The 20,087-nt window shown below is 31.0% G+C and overlaps 1 protein-coding gene across 1 annotated transcript in view; it reads right to left on the bottom strand.

Annotated features, from left to right (window-relative positions):
• Positions 1 to 16,629, bottom strand: part of LOC106459134 (tetratricopeptide repeat protein 21B-like) — a 48,273-nt gene extending 31,644 nt beyond the window's left edge. Inside the window, exons 1-13 of the mRNA XM_022385575.1 lie at positions 16,402 to 16,629; positions 14,916 to 15,004; positions 14,541 to 14,670; positions 13,386 to 13,496; positions 13,006 to 13,070; positions 12,639 to 12,740; positions 12,182 to 12,270; positions 9,552 to 9,737; positions 9,215 to 9,299; positions 8,578 to 8,676; positions 6,464 to 6,656; positions 2,865 to 2,962; positions 560 to 667 (exon numbers count right to left, since the gene is read on the bottom strand). Coding sequence (XP_022241283.1) covers positions 560 to 667; positions 2,865 to 2,962; positions 6,464 to 6,656; positions 8,578 to 8,676; positions 9,215 to 9,299; positions 9,552 to 9,737; positions 12,182 to 12,270; positions 12,639 to 12,740; positions 13,006 to 13,070; positions 13,386 to 13,496; positions 14,541 to 14,670; positions 14,916 to 14,942 — 1,293 coding nt within the window. The 5' untranslated portion in view covers positions 14,943 to 15,004; positions 16,402 to 16,629. The remainder of the gene's footprint in view (positions 1 to 559; positions 668 to 2,864; positions 2,963 to 6,463; positions 6,657 to 8,577; positions 8,677 to 9,214; positions 9,300 to 9,551; positions 9,738 to 12,181; positions 12,271 to 12,638; positions 12,741 to 13,005; positions 13,071 to 13,385; positions 13,497 to 14,540; positions 14,671 to 14,915; positions 15,005 to 16,401) is intronic.
• Positions 16,630 to 20,087: the final 3,458 nt, after the last annotated feature.

Genomic DNA, 20,087 nt, shown 5'->3' with positions numbered 1-20,087 from the left:
AACCATTATACAGAATAAACTGCTGTAAACCAGTGTAGTTCAGGCATTATATAAACATTATACAGAATAAACTGCTGTGAACCAGTGTAGTTCAGGCATTATATAAACATTATACAGAATAAACTGCTGTGAACCAGTGTAGTTCAGGCATTATATAAACATTATACAGAATAAACTGCTGTGAACCAGTGTAGTTCAGGCATTATATGAACCAGTGTAGTTCAGGCATTATATAAACATTATACAGAATAAACTGCTGTGTATAAACTTTTAATCTTAGAATGAAAGCATGATTAAATTCAATTTCTTGCTTCCATCAAAAAATGTTTAACTTGATTGACCAAGATAACACATTTTTTAATATGACATAACTCCGGCATAGAAGAACATGAATAATACTTGTGTTATGATTTTAAGTCAGAATGTTAGTCTAAGTGTATAGTTCTACGACTTTCTTTTGTGCTCTATTAAACACTAGCTAATTTTTTTTCATATGGATTTCAGTCTACAGCTCTACAAAATGATTCCAGTACATAGATTCTTAACTGGACAAGTTTACCTCAAGTGCTGAAAAATGTAGATCAACACTTTCATTCAGATAACCCAGCACTTCATCTGTCCTCTTCCCCTGTTTCTGAGCCAGCATACCACTTAAAAATGAAAGTTCCTGAAAAAAAGCAAATAACTTTAGAATTATTTATGAAGTTTAAGGTATACTTCTTAGCGTGTTAACTACGTAAACCTTACTGCTTCACAAGATAGAATTATTATGTTAGCCAACTTGCATATAAAGTACTTGTATTCTTCTATAGTTGAAACATCAGTAGGTCCAATATTTAGCATAAATTTCAAAAACTATTGATCCAACATTTCCAAAATAACTTATCTTTGTCTGACTTTAATAAGAGTTTGTTAAATTAAGAATTACACATATTTTAACTTCAATATTAACGCTATTGGGAATTTTTGGATTATAATGAGGCTATTCTGCCCCCGTGCTTGTGAGGGTCCAGCTTATGCATCTGTTGTATTCTGTTCAATCTCCAAACTTGTCTGAAGAGACAAACCATGGATAAGCTTGAAGACTGCATTACAGAATTCAGCAAAGATGTGCTTCATGCAGACGCGAGTATTTGTTCTACCTGTGGTAAAGTTTTAGACTATTTTAAAGAAAGAACATGCAATCAGGTGCATTAATGGAATTTATCAATTAAAAGCCCTGGAAAAAATAACAACACATGATAAAAAAAGAAGGGCACAATGGCAGCAAAGTAATAGTTAACAGTGGCTGGTATACTTGTACATCAAAATGAAAATAAGAAATACACATAAAAATGATAAAATACATTCAACAGTAAAGGACTTGCATAAAATACATTCAACAGTAAAGGTCTTGCATAAAATACATTCAACAATAAGGGTCTTGCATAAAATACATTCAACAATAAGGGTCTTGCATAAAATACATTCAACAATAAAGGTCTTGCATAAAATACATTCAACAATAAAGGTCTTGCATAAAATACATTCAACAATAAAGGTCTTGCATAAAATACATTCAACAGTAAAGGTCTTGCATAAAATACATTCAACAGTAAAGGTCTTGCATAAAATACATTCAACAATAAGGGTCTTGCATAAAATACATTCAACAATAAAGGTCTTGCATAAAGTACATTCAACAATAAAGGTCTTGCATAAAAGTACATTCAACAATAAAGGTCTTGCATAAAGTACATTCAACAATAAAGGTCTTGCATAAAGTACATTCAACAATAAAGGTCTTGCATAAAATACATTCAACAACAAAGGTCTTGCATAAAATACATTCAACAACAAAGGTCTTGCATAAAATACATTCAACAACAAAGGTCTTGCATAAAATACATTCAACAACAAAGGTCTTGCATAAAATACATTCAACAACAAAGGTCTTGCATAAAATACATTCAACAATAAAGGTCTTGCATAGTAGCATTTCTGATCAAACTGTTACTATTTTTAATATAATGTACACTTATAACCAGAAATTCTGAAAGTTAAAGTTTTGGAAATCAAAAAATTATTCTGTTTTTATTACTGGAAAACAATGACCCTAATCGTCAGTCAGGCTAAACTCAAACAAAAATTAGGATGAGGTTCAGAAATTTTACATCCTTTAAATCTATCAGTCTTGCACTGAAATATCAAACATCTTACAAACATTTGGTTAGTTTATAATTTGTTTGTGTGGTATTATTAGTAAATCAGCTTTTAAGTAATTTGTGTTCTACTGAAAGCACAAGTACATTTGCTTTACAGACGGTGGACTATTATTGAATCCAACGTACCATATTTATTAGATACAAATTGTTCTCGGGCAAGATTTGTTGTTAGCAAACATCACAATATCATACCTAGCCTGACAAAGGTAATGGTGATTCTATTTCAAAGATGAGGTCGTAGGTCACCAATAAATTTTTTAAAGTTTGAATAGAAAGCTCCATTTTGTATATCTAGTCAGTTTCTTTGTCTGCTAATACGTTATTTTTTCTAATTGAAGACGTCACCAATTCTGGCTATGTATATATAATAATGATAAAAAAATATATATAGCAGAACAATAAAAACAAAATTAAATTCAAGAATAAAAGAAAGTACTTGTAACGTTGTTGTTTTTCTAAAATAGTTTCTGATGACAAAACTTTGGAAATCTCACAACGTAAAAAGTTTCAGAAATACCAAATCAAGTTATATTAGCTTTGAAAGCATCAAGTAGATACTAAGTTTCATGCAATTTCATTAATTATTTCCACTTTGAGAAGGACAAAAGTTAGAGGATATCAGTGACACCCCTCCAGTCCAAAATTAGTTAATGGACTTACCGAGGTCATGCCAGTTGACTTTTGAATTTCTTTTAACAACTCAATCTGCTGGCCAGCAACTTCGAGTTGTCCTTCTATCAGCTGACAAAATATCACTCCTAAACGAACAAAATAAAATTCAAACTAAGTTCTCAAACCAAAACCCAGTTTTATATTCACTTCTAATTTCCAAGTAGATTTCACGAAATTGACATCTATTTATTTTCAGCTTTTTATGAACCTTTCATTTTCTTTTTTAATGATCAACTACAAGGGTTTAATATTCATCTCTTAGGAATATCTTGGCAGCACCATTAATTATCATTCGTTTATCCCTTTAGAAAAAAAAAAAGACCAAACAGGATCCGTATTCATTACCAATATTCTCTTCTTCTAGCACTCTCATTATCTGTATCACATTTTAATAAAAAATATGAAAGCAAGATGTGGATAAATTTAGTATTCAATACAATTATCACTCTGTGTATATAATTATAATTGGAAGAAAAAGGAAACAGGTATGAAGGATACCATTGGTAATATAATAACGTACCTCGTTAGGCATTGTGTGGAATTTGATTTGTTATAGAGGTGCAGGAAATTATTAATGTTTGTTCATTCTTCAAGCAATTTGTGTCCCATTTTTAAACTTGAATTCCTTTAAAATATTTATGTGCCATGTTGGATACTCTTAGAGATCCAGAATTAAGGATGCTGGTTGGGAATTTTCTTAGGGTTCTACATGTGAGAAACGTTGTATATCAGGAATAAAACTAAACTTCAATGAAAGGATGTGTAAAGGAGTAAAATATACCTAAAAATCTACTGAACATTGTTTGAGCAACTGTTCTGGTAGGGCAAATACATTAGTATTTTGAACAGGCCAAACAGATATGGAAAAGAAGATGGTCAAGATCTGAAAAAAAACAAAAAAAACTAACTCAATGAAAAATTGGCTAAACTAGAAAAAAATAGTGTGTAAATTTGGACTGTCAACATACAAGACAGAAAATTGTTGTGTAAAGATGCATAAGCCGAGGTCTTCTAACAACCAACCAACCAACACTTAGTAATAAAATAAGACAATGCAAGAAAATAAATTACACTTAGAACTTTGACTATAAAGCTACCAAGAATAAGTGAAACTACAGGGGCACTCAGTAAAGCGCATACCTCCACCATACAGCATTGATCATGTTCAGCTCTCAAAAAATATGAATATGTATCTGTATGTCTGTCATTATCAATGTACACAGACCATTTTTTGCAGGACAATAATGAATAACATTCTACATATATCCAACCAAGTTTCATCAAAATCTGACCATTTTTGACTGACTTATAGAGCCAAAATAGTGTGAAAAATAGTGTCCCCATGTTTACAGATAGGGATTTTTTTGGATTTTCATGAACTTGATCCTCCAGAAACTAATCACTTGTAATTTAGATCATAGTTCAAATGTATACCAACTTTCATCCAAATCCATTCAGCCATTTTCGAGAAATCTTGCTGATAAACACACACACACACACAGGAGTGGAAACATAACCTCTGTCCACCTTCAGTAGCAAAGGTAAACATCAGAAAATGCAAGCTTTCAATGGACCTTTCCATTACAGTATTAATTGAACGCCCACTGCTTTTTTTGTTACTAATAGGTATTGAGCTCATTTCTAATAGAAAAGAAAATTATGATCAGTCAGTGAAATAGTAAAATACAAAGGTATTCAAAAGAGCAGTTAAAGAACAAAATGAAATATAATAGCTGTTCAGAAAAATGAATACAATTCTGGACTTCAGCTCTGATGAAAAAACAAATAACTAAAAATAAAAGAACTCATATCATAATACTGACACTGGCAAATGAAATGAAGAAAAAAATTGGTAAAACATGGTATATAAAATGCACCTAATAGAACCAACACTACAGCTGTCATAATTTAAAATAACTTTTATGAAGTACACAAGGGCAACCAAGATACGATGTGAATAAAAAAAACTTCAGATATATCAAAATAATCTACAAAAAAGTCCAGAAGATGGCACCCCATACACACCGGGAAACCTTAGAAGAACTTGTATCTTGTGAAAGAAAATATAAACGACAACAAAAAAGCTATATACTTTTTTTTTAGAAGAGCACAAGAAAATCAATCACAAACAACTTCTTTACAAAAGCCTGATGAAAAGAGTAATGAACAAACAAGAGCAACATTATGGTCATTAACAACAACTGACAGAACTTGCTGGCAAATTAAACAAGTAAGAATACTTAATAACAAAGCAAGTTAGTCGAAATAGACCTGTTCGAACAGCATTTCAAGTTCACTGATGAATAGGAAAACCTTGACACATGAAAGACTAAGGAAGAGACAGCCAATGAGAAATCTTCTCATCTACATATTGGGTTATTATGGGTACAACCTTATACAAGCCTATAAATTTGGAGAATCTTATGCAACTAAAAATAAACAAAAAACAACTATGTTATCACCTTCTTGTGCGTAATGTAGTAATAAAAGTTTCAGCTAGAATGTAACACTAAAATGCTTAGAATAAATTTAGCTTTTCATGTACACATGATAAAAATATATGCCTATTTGAAGAACAGTAAACTAATTGTGAAAGGTAGCTCTATCCATGACAAAAGCGTTGTTCAGATAGCTTCTCTTGTCACATTCTAAAAATACTATAGTTGTACAGTTAAAATTAACTTATTTTCCCACTGTTTTGGAATCTCTTCTCATTTTCTCATATCTGGTTTCATTATGCTTGTAAACCAGATATCATTTTTCTGCCTCATTCGACCTTAAATCAGATGGCATCTGCCATTTCACGTATATCACCTAACGATTTGTAGTTTTATGAAATTACACAGGTTGCTATTATATTTCGTATATAAAATTAACTTTACATAATTCATAGCCAAATAAAACTTACAGTTCATTTCTAGGTCACAAGTAACTCTAATAATACAGCTAAAGCTGAATTTTTATCTATACGTGATAAAATGCCACATTTATCATTGCATAAATGACTGTAATGAAACAAAAATTACAGTCATAGACACAAGGAAAAAAAATTGTTTTCCCTTTACTTCAAATATGCAGAATCAATCATCCAGACAAGAAACTGAGTTAGCTCTCAAGTTGAAATGCCATTGCTTTTACTTTGAAGACAAGAGAACAATTTCTTCAACTAATCATCAGCAGTTTATTATTTTCGAGTTCTATAACACTTGCAGAAAATACACAGACTAATGTATTAAAAACAGTTACACTGGAATTAGACATACAATAGACTTTTATTTTTATATTTTTAGATCTTTGTAATCAAATCAGATTTGTTATGACAATTCTCAATTCTTAAAAACACAATAAAATTGCTAAAGAAGATCTTTTTTTTTCAAACGTCTGTCGCTGTTTAACAACATAATGTAGAAGTATCAAATACTGACAGGAAATATAAGATTTTCGTTCTTTTCCTTACTTGATAAACATCTGCATTCCTCATGCACATACAGTGAGGTAAGTAAGGTTTTGTTCTACACATAATTTACCATTCTTCAAAAATTTTTCATTTTACATTTAACACTTTTGATATTGAAATGATGAATTACCTAACAAGGCACTAACGCTGCCTTCGTCCAAGTTGGTGGCATTACGATAGAACTTCAAAGCATCTTTGACTTTTCCTTGCAGCAGGCATTGATAACCGAGTTCCGTGGCACAGTCAGCATTAGACGGATCATTGTTGGCTGCCCTTTCTGCTAGGCTGTAGCTGTGTTGCAGCACCAGTTTGTTACGGCCACACTTGAACATAAAAGACAAACTCAAAGTTAATGAGTTAAAATACGGATTGAAACTACTGGCACATTTATATAACATATACAATAAATATAAAACTATTGCTGTAAAAATACATTAACATACGAGATAGTGATGAAAGGTAAATAAACTGTTTTCACTACATAAGTAATATTCCTATGGAAAACTTAAGTTGATTATTAATACAAATCTAACCATGCATGAAACCATTACCATATTCCAAGTAAGCATGAATTTAAAAATACACGTTACTTCAAGAAATTTAATGTTTTTGAATATCTCAATATTGTCATTCTACTTACGATTATATATACATGTATTCCCCTACGTACTATAGTCATTCTTCTATCTATCTATCTGTCCATAAGTAACAGTAACACAACTTTAAATTTTAATAAATATAATTTTTGTTTCTTCTAAAATTTTGGCACGAAGTATAGCCATCCTTAATTTCAAACTGATAGGCTAGAGAGAAGGCAGCTAGTCAATGGCACCCTCCTCCAACTCATGGATTACTCTTGTCTGACTGAATAGTGGGATTTAACCAGCATACTGACAGCCCCAATGTGCTGGACATGTTTTGGAGCAATGAGATGAACACCACAGCTCCTCAGGTTCACAGTCCAAGCATAATAATTTATAAATATGACTGTTCCAAGACTTCTGTGTGTTATTTTCACACTAACACATGTTTAATGAACTGAGACTACAGTAATAACACTTACTCAGATTTTTGTGTTAATATCAGTTTTTCAGTTAATTTTGTAAGTTTATTGCTGTTTCCATATACCCAAAACTATTGGAAACAGACAAAAATAATATGACAAATTAAAAAAAAAGCTCAATGTTTTTGCTCTACCCATGTGTGATATGACCAGTTTTAACCATTTCAAGTGAAACTATAATATAATTTTTGTTGAAACTATCTTAACACACTGCATATAAATACCATAAAAATGCATGTCAAACCTGAAAAAAGATCCACCATTTCATTTTGGTTTTATTGATCATAAAGAAACAAAACAATGAGGAAGCTTTTTAAAAGAGCATCTTGATAAATTGGCTTATTAAGTTCATTATACTTTGTATTAAACAACACATTTTACAAACATAGTTGTGCTTTGTTTGAATCATTGTGTTATCATATAATAACAATCCTTTATTGTAATATATTGACTAAACAATTTGTTGGCTTGTCGGATGTTGCACAAAGCTACATGAGGGCTATCTGTGGTAGCCATCCTCAATTTTGAAATTATTAACTAGGGAGTAAGGCAGCTAATCAATATCACCTACCACCAAAGTCTAGGTTACTTGCGTCAGGATATATAATGAGATATGACCATCACTCTTATAAGAGACCCATGGACCCACAGTGAGGATCTTGACTCTTCTTTTCTTTATTTTATAGTAATGGGACACAAACTACAGAACCTCAGCACAACAGTCAGGCACACTAACAAAAAGCTGCGATCAGCATTTGACTAAACAATACTGTTGTGGTTACTTTATGATTTGCAACACCAGTCACCAGTTCTGTACTTATTGCATGAGAAACAAAATATTTTGATAAAAATAAAACATAATTTTGATACTCCCATTAAAATGTATGTTTATGAAATCATGAATGAGCTTTAACAAATGTTTTTGTAAGTAAATGTACAAGTTTTTCCCATTTATATTATAATAATAGAGATAACAAATCCTCCAGTAAGCTTGCTACTGAAATATTTTCTTTGATGGATATTTAGCTACTCAAATTACAAGTATATACCAATTAGGTAACGACTATTAAAAAAAGTCATTCATTATTTCTGGCAAGGCATATCAATTATCTCAGATTTATAAGAAACCCTTACAAATTATCTTATAAAGTTAACTAATATATGCATAAAGAAGAGCTTACAGTTCTGGCAAACAGCTGAGCAGTTTCATAAAAGAGGATAGAATTCTTAGGTTCATTCTTATCCATTGCTGCAATGAGGTCTGTTAACTGACTTGCAGCCTGAAATACAACACAAAACAGTATTTTATTGGAAAAAAGATTGGATTTTCACGAAAAAGAACAGGTTCAAAGATATAGCAAAAACAAATATGTATGTATACATAATTTAATTGTACTTGAAACAATATATGAAGCCAGAGTTTCCTATAAGATCGTTATTAAACAAAATACAAGGATTTTCAATAAAAATCATTCATAAAAAAAGTATTACAATAAAACACACCTTATTATATTATTATACATAATCTTTAGATATTAACTATAATCAACTTTTCAGCAGAAATCTAATATAAATAAACAATTCATCAGCTTTCAATACAAGATTTTCTATAAAAACTACCCATTCATTAACATTAAGACTAGAAACTTTTCCATTTCAAACATATCTCAAACTACTGAAGTACAAAAATTAGTTTTATTTCCCAAATATCAATAAAGTTATATATACACACACGCACATTCAAATAATCATTACATACCTCTTTAAAAAAAGAGCTACACAATTATTTTCATTACAAAAAAAGTAATTTTTAATTACTTGGCTGTAATTTCCTTCTCGACATATGGCATGAAGGATCAAAAACCTCTGAGCTTCAAGGCACTGACGTTCTTGACTCAAAGCTCTATTTAAAAAACAAACAAAAAAAGTTTCAAATCTAAATAATATAAACATATTTACAAAAGAATAACAGATATTTTCACATAACACCATATTTACAATAATAAAAGATGACTAGTTTGTGTATCAGGGTGAATATTAATCACCTGTAACTGATCACTCATTATTATATAATAACCAGTATTTAGTTGTAGAAAATACACGAATATTGTTTAAAAACAATACTACAAAAGCCAATCAACAAGTAAAGAATTACCTATGGGCAGAGTCTAATGTCTGATCCCAATCTCCTAGAGCCAACTGCATTTTCATTTTCTCTATTAAAGCTGGAGTGAATCCCTGCATTCGTGCCACAGCTTGACCTAACAGCTCCAAGGCTAAAATATAACTTCCATTCTTTTCATAAAACTTGGCTTTCCCAAATACTGCATCAATATCCATGCTACAAAAAAAAACCAAGATAAAAAAAATATTATTTTTTATTCCTCCATTTTAATTCATAAATTATCGACCATTCACAATGTGCTGAAGAAATGGAAGTCCACAGGTGACAATGAGCCCAAGAAACGACCAGGTAGGCATTAAAATACTAACTGATAGGAGCCGACATGCCTCGAGAAGGCTGGTTACCTTAGAAGTCATTTCAAACTTGTATGCTGAACGATGAGTACGTGGAAAGAGCTAACAGAGTTTCAGAGGGGAAGGATAACTGGATGTCATTTGGGGAAAATATCTGTACATGCTATTGCATTATAATTAAACATTCCAAGGTTGTCAATTGGCAACGTGCTGAAGAAATGGAAGTCCATGGGTGAGAATGAGTTCAAGAAATGACCAGGTAGGCGTAAAAATACTGACTGACAGGAGCCGACGAGCCTTGAAAAGGTTGGTTACTTCCTCTAGCTGTCAGACCCTAGAGAATCTGTTTTTGAAGATGCGAGCAGCCACAGGCAATCCTATAAGTGAATTTTCATGGAAGAGCTGCAGCCCACAAGCTATTGATAATAAAAACAAATGCACACCGAGCATGGACTGTGGATCAATGGAACTCAGTCCTGTGGAGTGATAAGCCATGCTACATGCTCTTCCAGTCTGATGGATGCCTGGAGAATGTTTATTACCTCAGTGTGTTGTTCCCACAGTGAAGTTTGGAGATGGCAGTATCATGATCTGGGGGTGCTTCTTGTGGTATGGACTAGGTCCACCGGTCGCGGTCCATGAATGCCGAGTCCTATATTGATGTCCTACGTTGTGGGAATTTTATGGTACCGGCCCTTACACCTTCCAACATGATAACGCTCCATGTCACAAAGCAAGAATTGTGACTGTGGTTTGAAGAGACAAACATTGGAACACTGCAGTGGCCAGCACAGAGCCCTGACCACAACCTGAAAGAACGTCTTTGGTATGAACTGTAATGCACAATTAGGGCAAGGCCAAAACAGCCTTCTTCAGTAGTGGAGCTTACTAATGATCTAAAGGAGGAGTGGAGCACAATACCACCAGCTTTCAACTAGAAATTAGTAAACAGTCTTCCATGATGCATTGAAGCAGTCGTTAAGGTCAAAGGTGAGTCAACACGCTATTAATTTCTTGGAATAAAGACATGTTTGATTCATAACTACCCATGTCCCATGACTTTTGGTAGGATAGTGTACTTCAACTCCTTTGTCTAAGTTGAATGCATAACACCTACAATTTTGAAAAAGATTTATATTGCAAGAATTCAAACACAAGTTTTTTATATTTTTCTTCAAATTTAGATTTTACTTGTAAATTCTGACTTTTAATATTCTTCTTTACAAAAATTCTAACAGTCATTAAATTACAGAAAGTTTTCTTAACTTATTTATAAATCTACATGTTTTCAAACCCTAGAAGTTAAAAAACAACACTGAGCAAAAACAAGTATTTTTCTTCTCTTAATCATTCACTATTGACTAGATTACAAAAATTAGTCTTATATCAAAGACTTTAGCTCTCCCATTTTGAGTTGCTATATTTCAACTAGTATTAATTGTCATTGTGAATGGCCAATGAATATGACAAAAAAATCCTAAAAAAAGGAAGTCATTTTTGAATCTTAAATTAACAACTACTAATGAAGCTCAGCTTTAAAAATAACTACAGGCAATGTAAAAATACCATTGGAGAGAGCAGATTATAAGCTATATCTTTTAATGCAGAGTGAATATGGAAATTTTCTCCTATGACAAGAGATCTGGTAAGCATAGTTATGTTTAACAGTATGGTAGGCAATGACAAAATATTCTGATGACTCATATTTTTTATTTTTAAGATATTACTTTTAAGTTTATCATATTTAAACAACACACATAAATAGCTCATTTATTGAAATGAAATTATATTTATTAGAAATTAATTAATCTTAAGCAAGAATATTGTTACTTAGCCTGACATCAGTTTGAAAGGTCAGGTCCTAAGTCACTGATAAATGATTATATTAGTTCATGCAGTGTTGTTGTTTTTTTTGTGTGATTTATAGCTGAAAATAGTAATTACTGGAATTGACAAAATAAAGTATGAAAATAAAAATGTTAATGGAAATCAGCCAAGTTCTAGTTGACTAGATATATGAAATAAAACTTTATGATTAACAATGAGAGAAATCTTAAATTTTAAGATGAAATGAAGCATTTATCTTTTTTTTTCAAAAAAAATTGTCTCACAACAAAAGTTTGACATTTCACGATTTTTTTTAAAGCTGAAACTTGATACCATTTAGTTCTAAGTTTCATGCAGTTTGGTTAACTATTTACACTTTAAGTATGGAAAAAATCAAGTAACATCAGTGGTGCACTCCTCTGGTTCGGAAAGAGTTGATACTCATACTGCACCTACATGCATAGCCAAATCCATACTCACTTTCCTGCTGCTTCAAATAATTGTAAAATATGTTTCCCAGGAGAGCCTTTAGATGCCATCACTTCAAGCCAACCTTTCAACACTAATCCCTTGAAAAAAATAAACATCCTTTACTGGAAAAGTACATGCACTTTTTAACCTTTTTCAGGTATACTATATAAAAAATGAGATTACAGGTAATTAGTATCAACACTGGAGAATTTCCCTTTTCATTTCCTACAGATCTAAGTTTAAAATAAAAACTTAAGTGAATTAAGAAATATACACGAGGGTAGTATTTATCAAAAAAAAAGTTATATTTACTCACAGAAAAGCAAATAAATTTATGAATAATACAAGTTTACAATGAAAATAAAATATATTAATTAAAATATATTGATGTATATGTGGTCTAAAGTGCCAGTGCCTGTACAACAGACTATAAAACATACACACAGTTTTCAATAAAGATTCTTACCTCTTTTGATGATGGAGAAATTTTTAACATTCGATCAATGTATTCCTTAGCTTTATCATACCGAGCAGTAAAGAAGAGAAACACACCTCCATAATAAAGACCCTATAAAAATTTAGATAAAAAAATTCTGTTGTCTAAGCTTAAATAAACTATTTCAGCAATTCATAAGCATTCAAACTGTACAATCAAAATGTCAAAACTTTTGTTACTGGAAAGGTTGTTTTATACCTTGACTTTAACATATATTACTAAATAAGTTGAATACCAACTGAAAATCAACTTGCTGCAGAAACTTTACAAAAGTTTTTACCACTTAAAAATTAATTTAATAAAAAAGGAATAACTTGTACATAAACAAAAAAATAACCATTTCTCCTGCTTGTTTGCGTTTTTCTTTCAGTTTGATGTCAAGTTGAGAAACTGCTTCCCGATCTAAAATAATATAAATAATGTCATTTAAGTATTTTAATTTCTAATAAACCTGAAGATTTAAGCAGATATCTTAAAAATGACATAAACAGATTATATAATAATTTTGTTAAAATAATATTTTATATGGAAAGTTAAAGCAAATATTAAATAAATTCTATAGTCATATGCAAACAAGTATTTTAGAAAACATAGTTTTTGCATTGCTTATACAAATAAAATTATAAAATGTTAATGACAACTACAATTCATTTCATTTTTTATACTAAATTTTGGGTGTTTAACATAGAGAACAATCTGGAAAGAGAGATTACTTACCTACAACTTTACATTTCCTATGTGCATATACCAAAGCCAATAAACTTCCAACCATCACATCCCTACTATCTTGAACAGAGTCAAGTTCTCTTATTCCTTCTTGAACTCTGCCTGAAAAAATATTAGGCATTATATTACTACTGAATATGTTACAACAGAAATGTCTTAATTTGGTGTAATGGAAACATTTATGTAATTTTTACTTATGCTGGTAACTTTTTGACAGTTATAACTTGATTTTTGTTTTGCATCTTTAGAGAACTAATTTTTTGATAGTACAACTCATGAAGATCAAAGAGTTTTTATGATCTATCTACCAATTATTCAAGCAATTAACACACTAAGGCATGTGATTGAGAAGTTTGATTTTTTCTAATTTTAAAATAATAGTCACAATTATAAATAACTCCAGATCAAAGGAATAAACCTAAATAGATCTAAGCTAAAAATTAACCAAGTAAATAAAATAGGTAATTTAATATTATGATCTAGCTAGGAGTATGCAATGTCAAAATATAAAGATCAGAATTGACTGATCCATCAGATGTATACCCTAACTGTTAACTATATATGGATTGAGAACTAATCTAAATTTCCTAAGCTCATGAGATATTATTGGGATTACAGCCAAAATATTGGTAACAGTGAATATGTTCAACTGATGAAACAAAGCATTATAATCATTATAAGTAATAGAGTAAAAACAGTATATATATATATATAACCAGCTATACTCACTACTGGTTGATTTTTAGTTATGACCTACGTAGGAAGCTTGCTTTGATCAGAAGCTCATATTAATATGGTTAACATCAAATCATTTAAAATAATTATTTGTTTCTCACTATCTTACAAAATTTTGGTTTTGATATGTAATATTACAAAAATTTGTAGCCAAAACATTCTCGTGATCTGATTGGGTTACTGTGTGTTGATACATTATACTTTGTCCTGACACTGCATATATATATATGATAAAACCAGTTACTATGTAATTTTTGTATTAGTCTATTTCGAAAAACTTGATTTCCTTGTTCTTCAAAAACAATCGAAAATTGACAAGAATAGTAATAATATAATATATATATATATAGGTAATCATTTTGAAATACATGAGACGTTTAAAGGTTATGAACCTGTTTTCATTATTCTCACCTTCCAGTACAAGAGAAATACCAAAGTAGAACCTGTAAACAGGGTCTCCAGTAAATTTTTTCAGCCCTTCTACAGCTGCATTTTGCATGGCATGAAAAAACTTTTCTCGGCAGTAGTAATGAATTTTGGCCTTAAAATAGAAAAAGACAAACTTAATATCTATAATTTTCAGGAAATACTTGCTTTAAAAAATAGAGGGGGGGTAATTAAATTTTATAAAAACTTTCCTGAAGTTCAATTTGACACAAAAAAAACTTTTAATCAAGTATGATTTTTTTTTCAATGTGAATGCATTCACTCCATCAACTGTCATATGCCAATAATAACATAAAAATTAAACATATTTTTTGATATTAGAAAAAGAAAACTACAAACTTTTAATAATGCTTCTGAGTCTGCCATCTTCTTGATATCAATCTTAAAAGATGCTGTCAATCAGTATCCAATGTTGAAATCGGCAAAATCTAAAAGTGTAAATGAAAATAATGCAATTTACAAACAAATTTCAGTCATTCACAGAATAAAATACAATAATTTGGATGAAAGCATCAAAATTGTTATCTATGTTGAATTTCTGAAAGGTTCTTATAAGATTTTGCATAAAACATTAATAAAAATGTACATTCCTAAATTAAAGATGGTAAAACCTAGAAAAAGAAATTTAAGCAAGAAGATAATTCCCATTTTAAATAAAACTTAAGCTCATTTCAGAGCAATATATATTTACTCTTGGCCCTCTTACAAGTTACAATAAGAATAACACTAATAAGCTGTAGAACAACTAGAATGACAACTGATTCAAGAAAGTTAAGGTGTCAAGAAAGGCTTAAGAATTGGTAACTTATTTTCACTGGAAAGTAAAAACTATAGATTTGATTCAGACATAAAATTGTTAGGGACATATAAATTGAATGAAGTAATGATAAGGCTAGAAGTAAGGACTATGATATTAGGGACAATAAACATAAGCTTTAATCCTTAGAAGTCAATGTGTATGTTGGTGCTTACTATCTTATATAAAACTACTACTCTTTTATAAACTAATGAAATGGCTTTACTAATTATATGGTGTGTGTTGTTAAGCTTGAATTACTCACATGTTTTTTGAATAGGTATGTAGTCATGAAAAGCTAAGTTTAGCTTAAGCTGATGGTTTTAGTCGTTGTTCAAAACTAAGGGTGATGAGAGGTGGTACTAAAGAAGGGCTATAGCACCCCAAACTTTGCTTTAGCTACCTCAACCAGCATGTATAACACACTGGTGATCTGCACATTTTAACAAGCAAATCCCTGCCAATATTCTTTCTGGTCCACCTTACTTCCCTAGCTATTTATATTAATCATCATTAATCAATTTAATGTTAGACTAAAACTTTATCTAACATTTACTAGTGTTAGTGTTACTGTTAGATAGGTATCTCCTTGTGTTTAACTAGGCCTAATATAAAATTGCCATTAATAAGAAGTTTTTAAGGATGTCTCCAAATTATAAAACATAAGAACAAACAAGTTGACAGAATTTCATTCACCTTTTGAGATCACCTTCAGGTTTGACACCATAAAAGTTACTAAAAATTAAAATAAAGGCTAAAGTTGTTTTAAAATGGCATCACGATTAATAATAATAGTTAATACTGATAAAAACATCATTAACAAATAACTAGAAATAACTGTAACAGTTATACACTATAATACAGTGCCACTGCCAATAAAGCAGTATAATACATAGAATCTGCAAAAATAAAAACAATGTAACGCTCAGGTTTCATTTCAGAAGTTCTGATATGACTAAAAGTTTAATTACCTAGTTAATAAATCTTACTATAACTTACAAGTACCAATATAATTTGTTTGTTACTTACCCTGTATTGATAATCGCTCACTTTTTTCTCTGTTTCTGACTGAACTGTCTGAAGTGAAGTTAAAGTTGTCTTAGTTAAGACTTAAGTTAATGAGTTAATCAGATAATCAACGAAAAGTCGAATTGCTCTTCTGCAACATTTTATAGAACATAAAAAGGTCAAGAATTTTTTATATTATTCAAAACCAGACTTATATCATATAAATTCTAAATTAATCTAATACCAACTCGTCATATTTTAACAATAAGTATGTCACACACCTACCACAAAACCATGGAAACGATAATGTTTTACTGCCACCTACTGGGAGTATTAAAAGTAAAAAAAAAAAGAATATTTATTCTGTTTTTAAATAATATTGAGAATTGAATCCAGAACATAATCAAAACAAGTAAAAACAACTAGAAGATCCCAAAACAGGAGTTGAATTTTATCCTAGATTTAACTTTCGCTGTAGCTTTAAAATTTTCTGTAATCTAAAACTAATATAATCTTTTTGACACCACATTTTTTCTTTTCAGTTCTAATTAATGAAAAGCTACTTTCCATAAACATTTTGAGTACTAATAGGACTTTGTTTGTGTGTTTCACGTTGGTCCAAAGGTAAGTTTGAGGTCTCTCAATGCTAGAATCCAGGGGTTAGATCTCCATGGTGGACACAGTGTAGATAGCTCATTATGCAGCTTTGTACTAAAACAAATGCCCCCCAGTGGCACAGCAGTATGTCTGTGGACCTAGAATCCGGGTTTTGATACCTGTGGTGGGCAGAGCACATATAGCCCATTGTGTAGCTTTGTGCTTAATAACAAACTAACTAAAACAAAACAGCAAATAATTTTAATACGTTATTTTAAATTCAAAGTAAATAATTCTGAAAATATGAAACTTAATATTTATGTTTTCTGTATGAATATTAATAATCAGCCTTGTAGACAGTTGGTACTGATGACTAATAACCTTCTTTCCAGTAAATAACTTTAAATTAGAAACAGAAAAGTCTGAACCTGGTCGTTTAACCAATTAGTCACATAAAGTGTTTTCCAGGTTGAAAATATTAAAATCAATTTAAACTATTTGAGTAATGATCTGTAGAGTTTAATTATTTTTATCTCAGAACTTTTTATCAATTTACCTAAATTATTGAATAGTTTTTAACCGAATAATGGAACTGGCTGTCACTTTATAACATGCCCACAGCTGAAATTACGGAACTTGTTCAGTGATATGCTGCGGGATTGAACCGTAGACCTTTAGACCACAGCCCGGCATGTCAATCACTGTGATATTCCAACGATAAACAAAGTTCACAATTACATGGTTTGTGGAGGGACATGAGTAATAATGATAATAGTAATCAAGACTCGAGGTGAGAATGAACAATTGAAGAAAGCAAAAGAATTACACATTAGTTGTTCAATATAGTTAGAAGGACTGTTGTATGGTGGTTAATACTAAAAAGTAAAACAAAATATATTTAAGTGCAAAGTAAGTAAAAAAATATAATTTATTCAAATTTAAAAAAGATGAAAACAAACTATACCTTAAAGTAGCTTAAAAGTGTTATCTATTGCAATACCACACGTGAAGAATTTTATGATGTCGTACTAAGGTCAACAGTGAAAAACAATGGAAAGTATGTGATGGTTATGACTTATATTGTAGCTTTAATTTTACTTTGAAGTTGAATATATATATATATATGTAATGTAACGATCTGAGATACTGGCAAGATATACTTAACTCAGATTTGCTTTAGATCTTTTGTGAAACTTTGGTTTTATCACAACTTTAATTTTGTTAGAATTTTAGTACAGTATGTTATTTTAACTTGAGGCACGATATATTGTTTCATTTTAAATTACCCGTTAGTCTTAATATTACATCGTTCCAGTTTAAACTTACATGTTGGTGGGGGACACATTCTAGTCTGGGGAGAGAGAGCCCACTGAGGCTTCACTTCCTTACTCTCTCGCCAGTCCAACATAGTATAATAGACTCACTTGTTCTTGTTTTATTGTTTTGTTTGTGTTATTGTATATGTTAATAAAGATTGTTCTTGTGCATCTTGTTGATTCTACTCTTTCTTGCTGACGAACTAAGTTAAAAATTAAAGAAATAAACATATATATATAGTCCGTAACTCGGAATCCTTTGAGCCTCCGATTACCGGGCCCAACAGACTATTCTGAGAAAAAAATCGGTGAGCCAGAAAATGCCATAAAATCCAGAAAAATCTTGCACGATTGGATATTTTTTCAAAAAATAAAATAAAGGCAAACATTTAGAAATTAAAAGAGAGACTTGGAAACTTCGAAATAAAAAATAAAAATCGAATGGAAGTGTCAAGAAAAATAGAACCTGTGGGAAAGAAAGTGAAGTTCATAAAAAAGGTGACAGAACTATAAAAAGTAAATATAATAGAGAAAGAATTGAGAACAACCACAACAAAAAATCCAACAACAAGAGCGAAAATAATGAAAAAGGCGAGAAGAGCGGCATAAGAAAGAAAAGTAATTACTCACAAAAAAGGGTACTAGGAAAAAAAGGGAGAGAAATGAAAAAGAGACAGACAAAAGCTGAAACAACAAAATTCGCGTTAAACAGTACGGAGAACGAAAATGAAAGAAAAACAGCTGACATAATAGAGATCATAGTCTTCTGAGCAACCTTCTAGCAATGACTGTACAGCTCAATAATGAAAATCAGAAGATGATAAACTGAAAAATGAAGAAATAAGCATAAAAAGTAGAAAGTAACTCAAGGATAACGAAAGTAACAAGGCTCAGGAACCAGATAAAATCACAAGCAACATGTTTAAACAAGGAGAACTAAAAATGACTATACAGCCTGCGGCTCTGTTTATTTGCATGAAAAGAGGATACCGTTCACATGGAAAAAAAGTAAAAAAGTAGCTATTATATATAAAATGAAATAAATAGCTTCAATACTATTATTTACATTAATTGTTAATAGGTGATTAAAATCAGTATTATAAAATGATAATGAACTTAATATAAAAGAAGCATTAAGAAGTTTTAGCAAAATCCATTGTAAATCCCAGTCGTCACCTTAAAGTCATGGAAAATCAATTAAGAGTATGGAGTTGAATGCTTACACCCACAACGTCTTAACTCCCACTGCGTTTCACTGTCTAGCTAGTTGTGGGAAGGCAGTTACCCTTAGAAGTTCTTATAACTCATAAAGTAGAAATGAAATGTTTGTTTGTTTGTTCTTTTGAATTTCGAGCTAAGCTACGCGAGGGATATCTGCGCTAGCCGTCCCTAATTTAGCAGGGAAGGCAACTAGTCATCACCACCCACTCTTGGGCTACTTTTTTTACTAACGAATAGTGGGATTGACCGTTACATTATAACGCTCCCACAGCTGCAAAGGCGAGCATGTTTGGTGGGACGAAGATTCGAAACCGCGACCCTCAGATTGCGAGCCAAGCGCTCTAACCACCTAGCCATGCCGGGCCGAAATGAAACCACCCTAATATTTCTACTACATGTAATTTATCCAAAACAGTTAATTGGTCGTGTGTTATTAAGATTATTTCGAAAACCTAATTCCGATCTTTAAATTGGTTTTGGCTGAACATATTACTGCGTAATATTGGAGTCAAGCATGGCTCTGTGTTTTGAGTCCCATTACTGTCACAAAAAAAAAAAAAATTGTGCTCCGCA

This window comes from Limulus polyphemus, unplaced genomic scaffold (assembly GCF_000517525.1).
Source record: "Limulus polyphemus unplaced genomic scaffold, Limulus_polyphemus-2.1.2 Scaffold566, whole genome shotgun sequence".
In the NCBI taxonomy this organism is placed as follows: Eukaryota; Metazoa; Arthropoda; class Merostomata; order Xiphosura; family Limulidae; genus Limulus; species Limulus polyphemus.
This window is presented reverse-complemented; position numbering and strand designations above follow the sequence as displayed.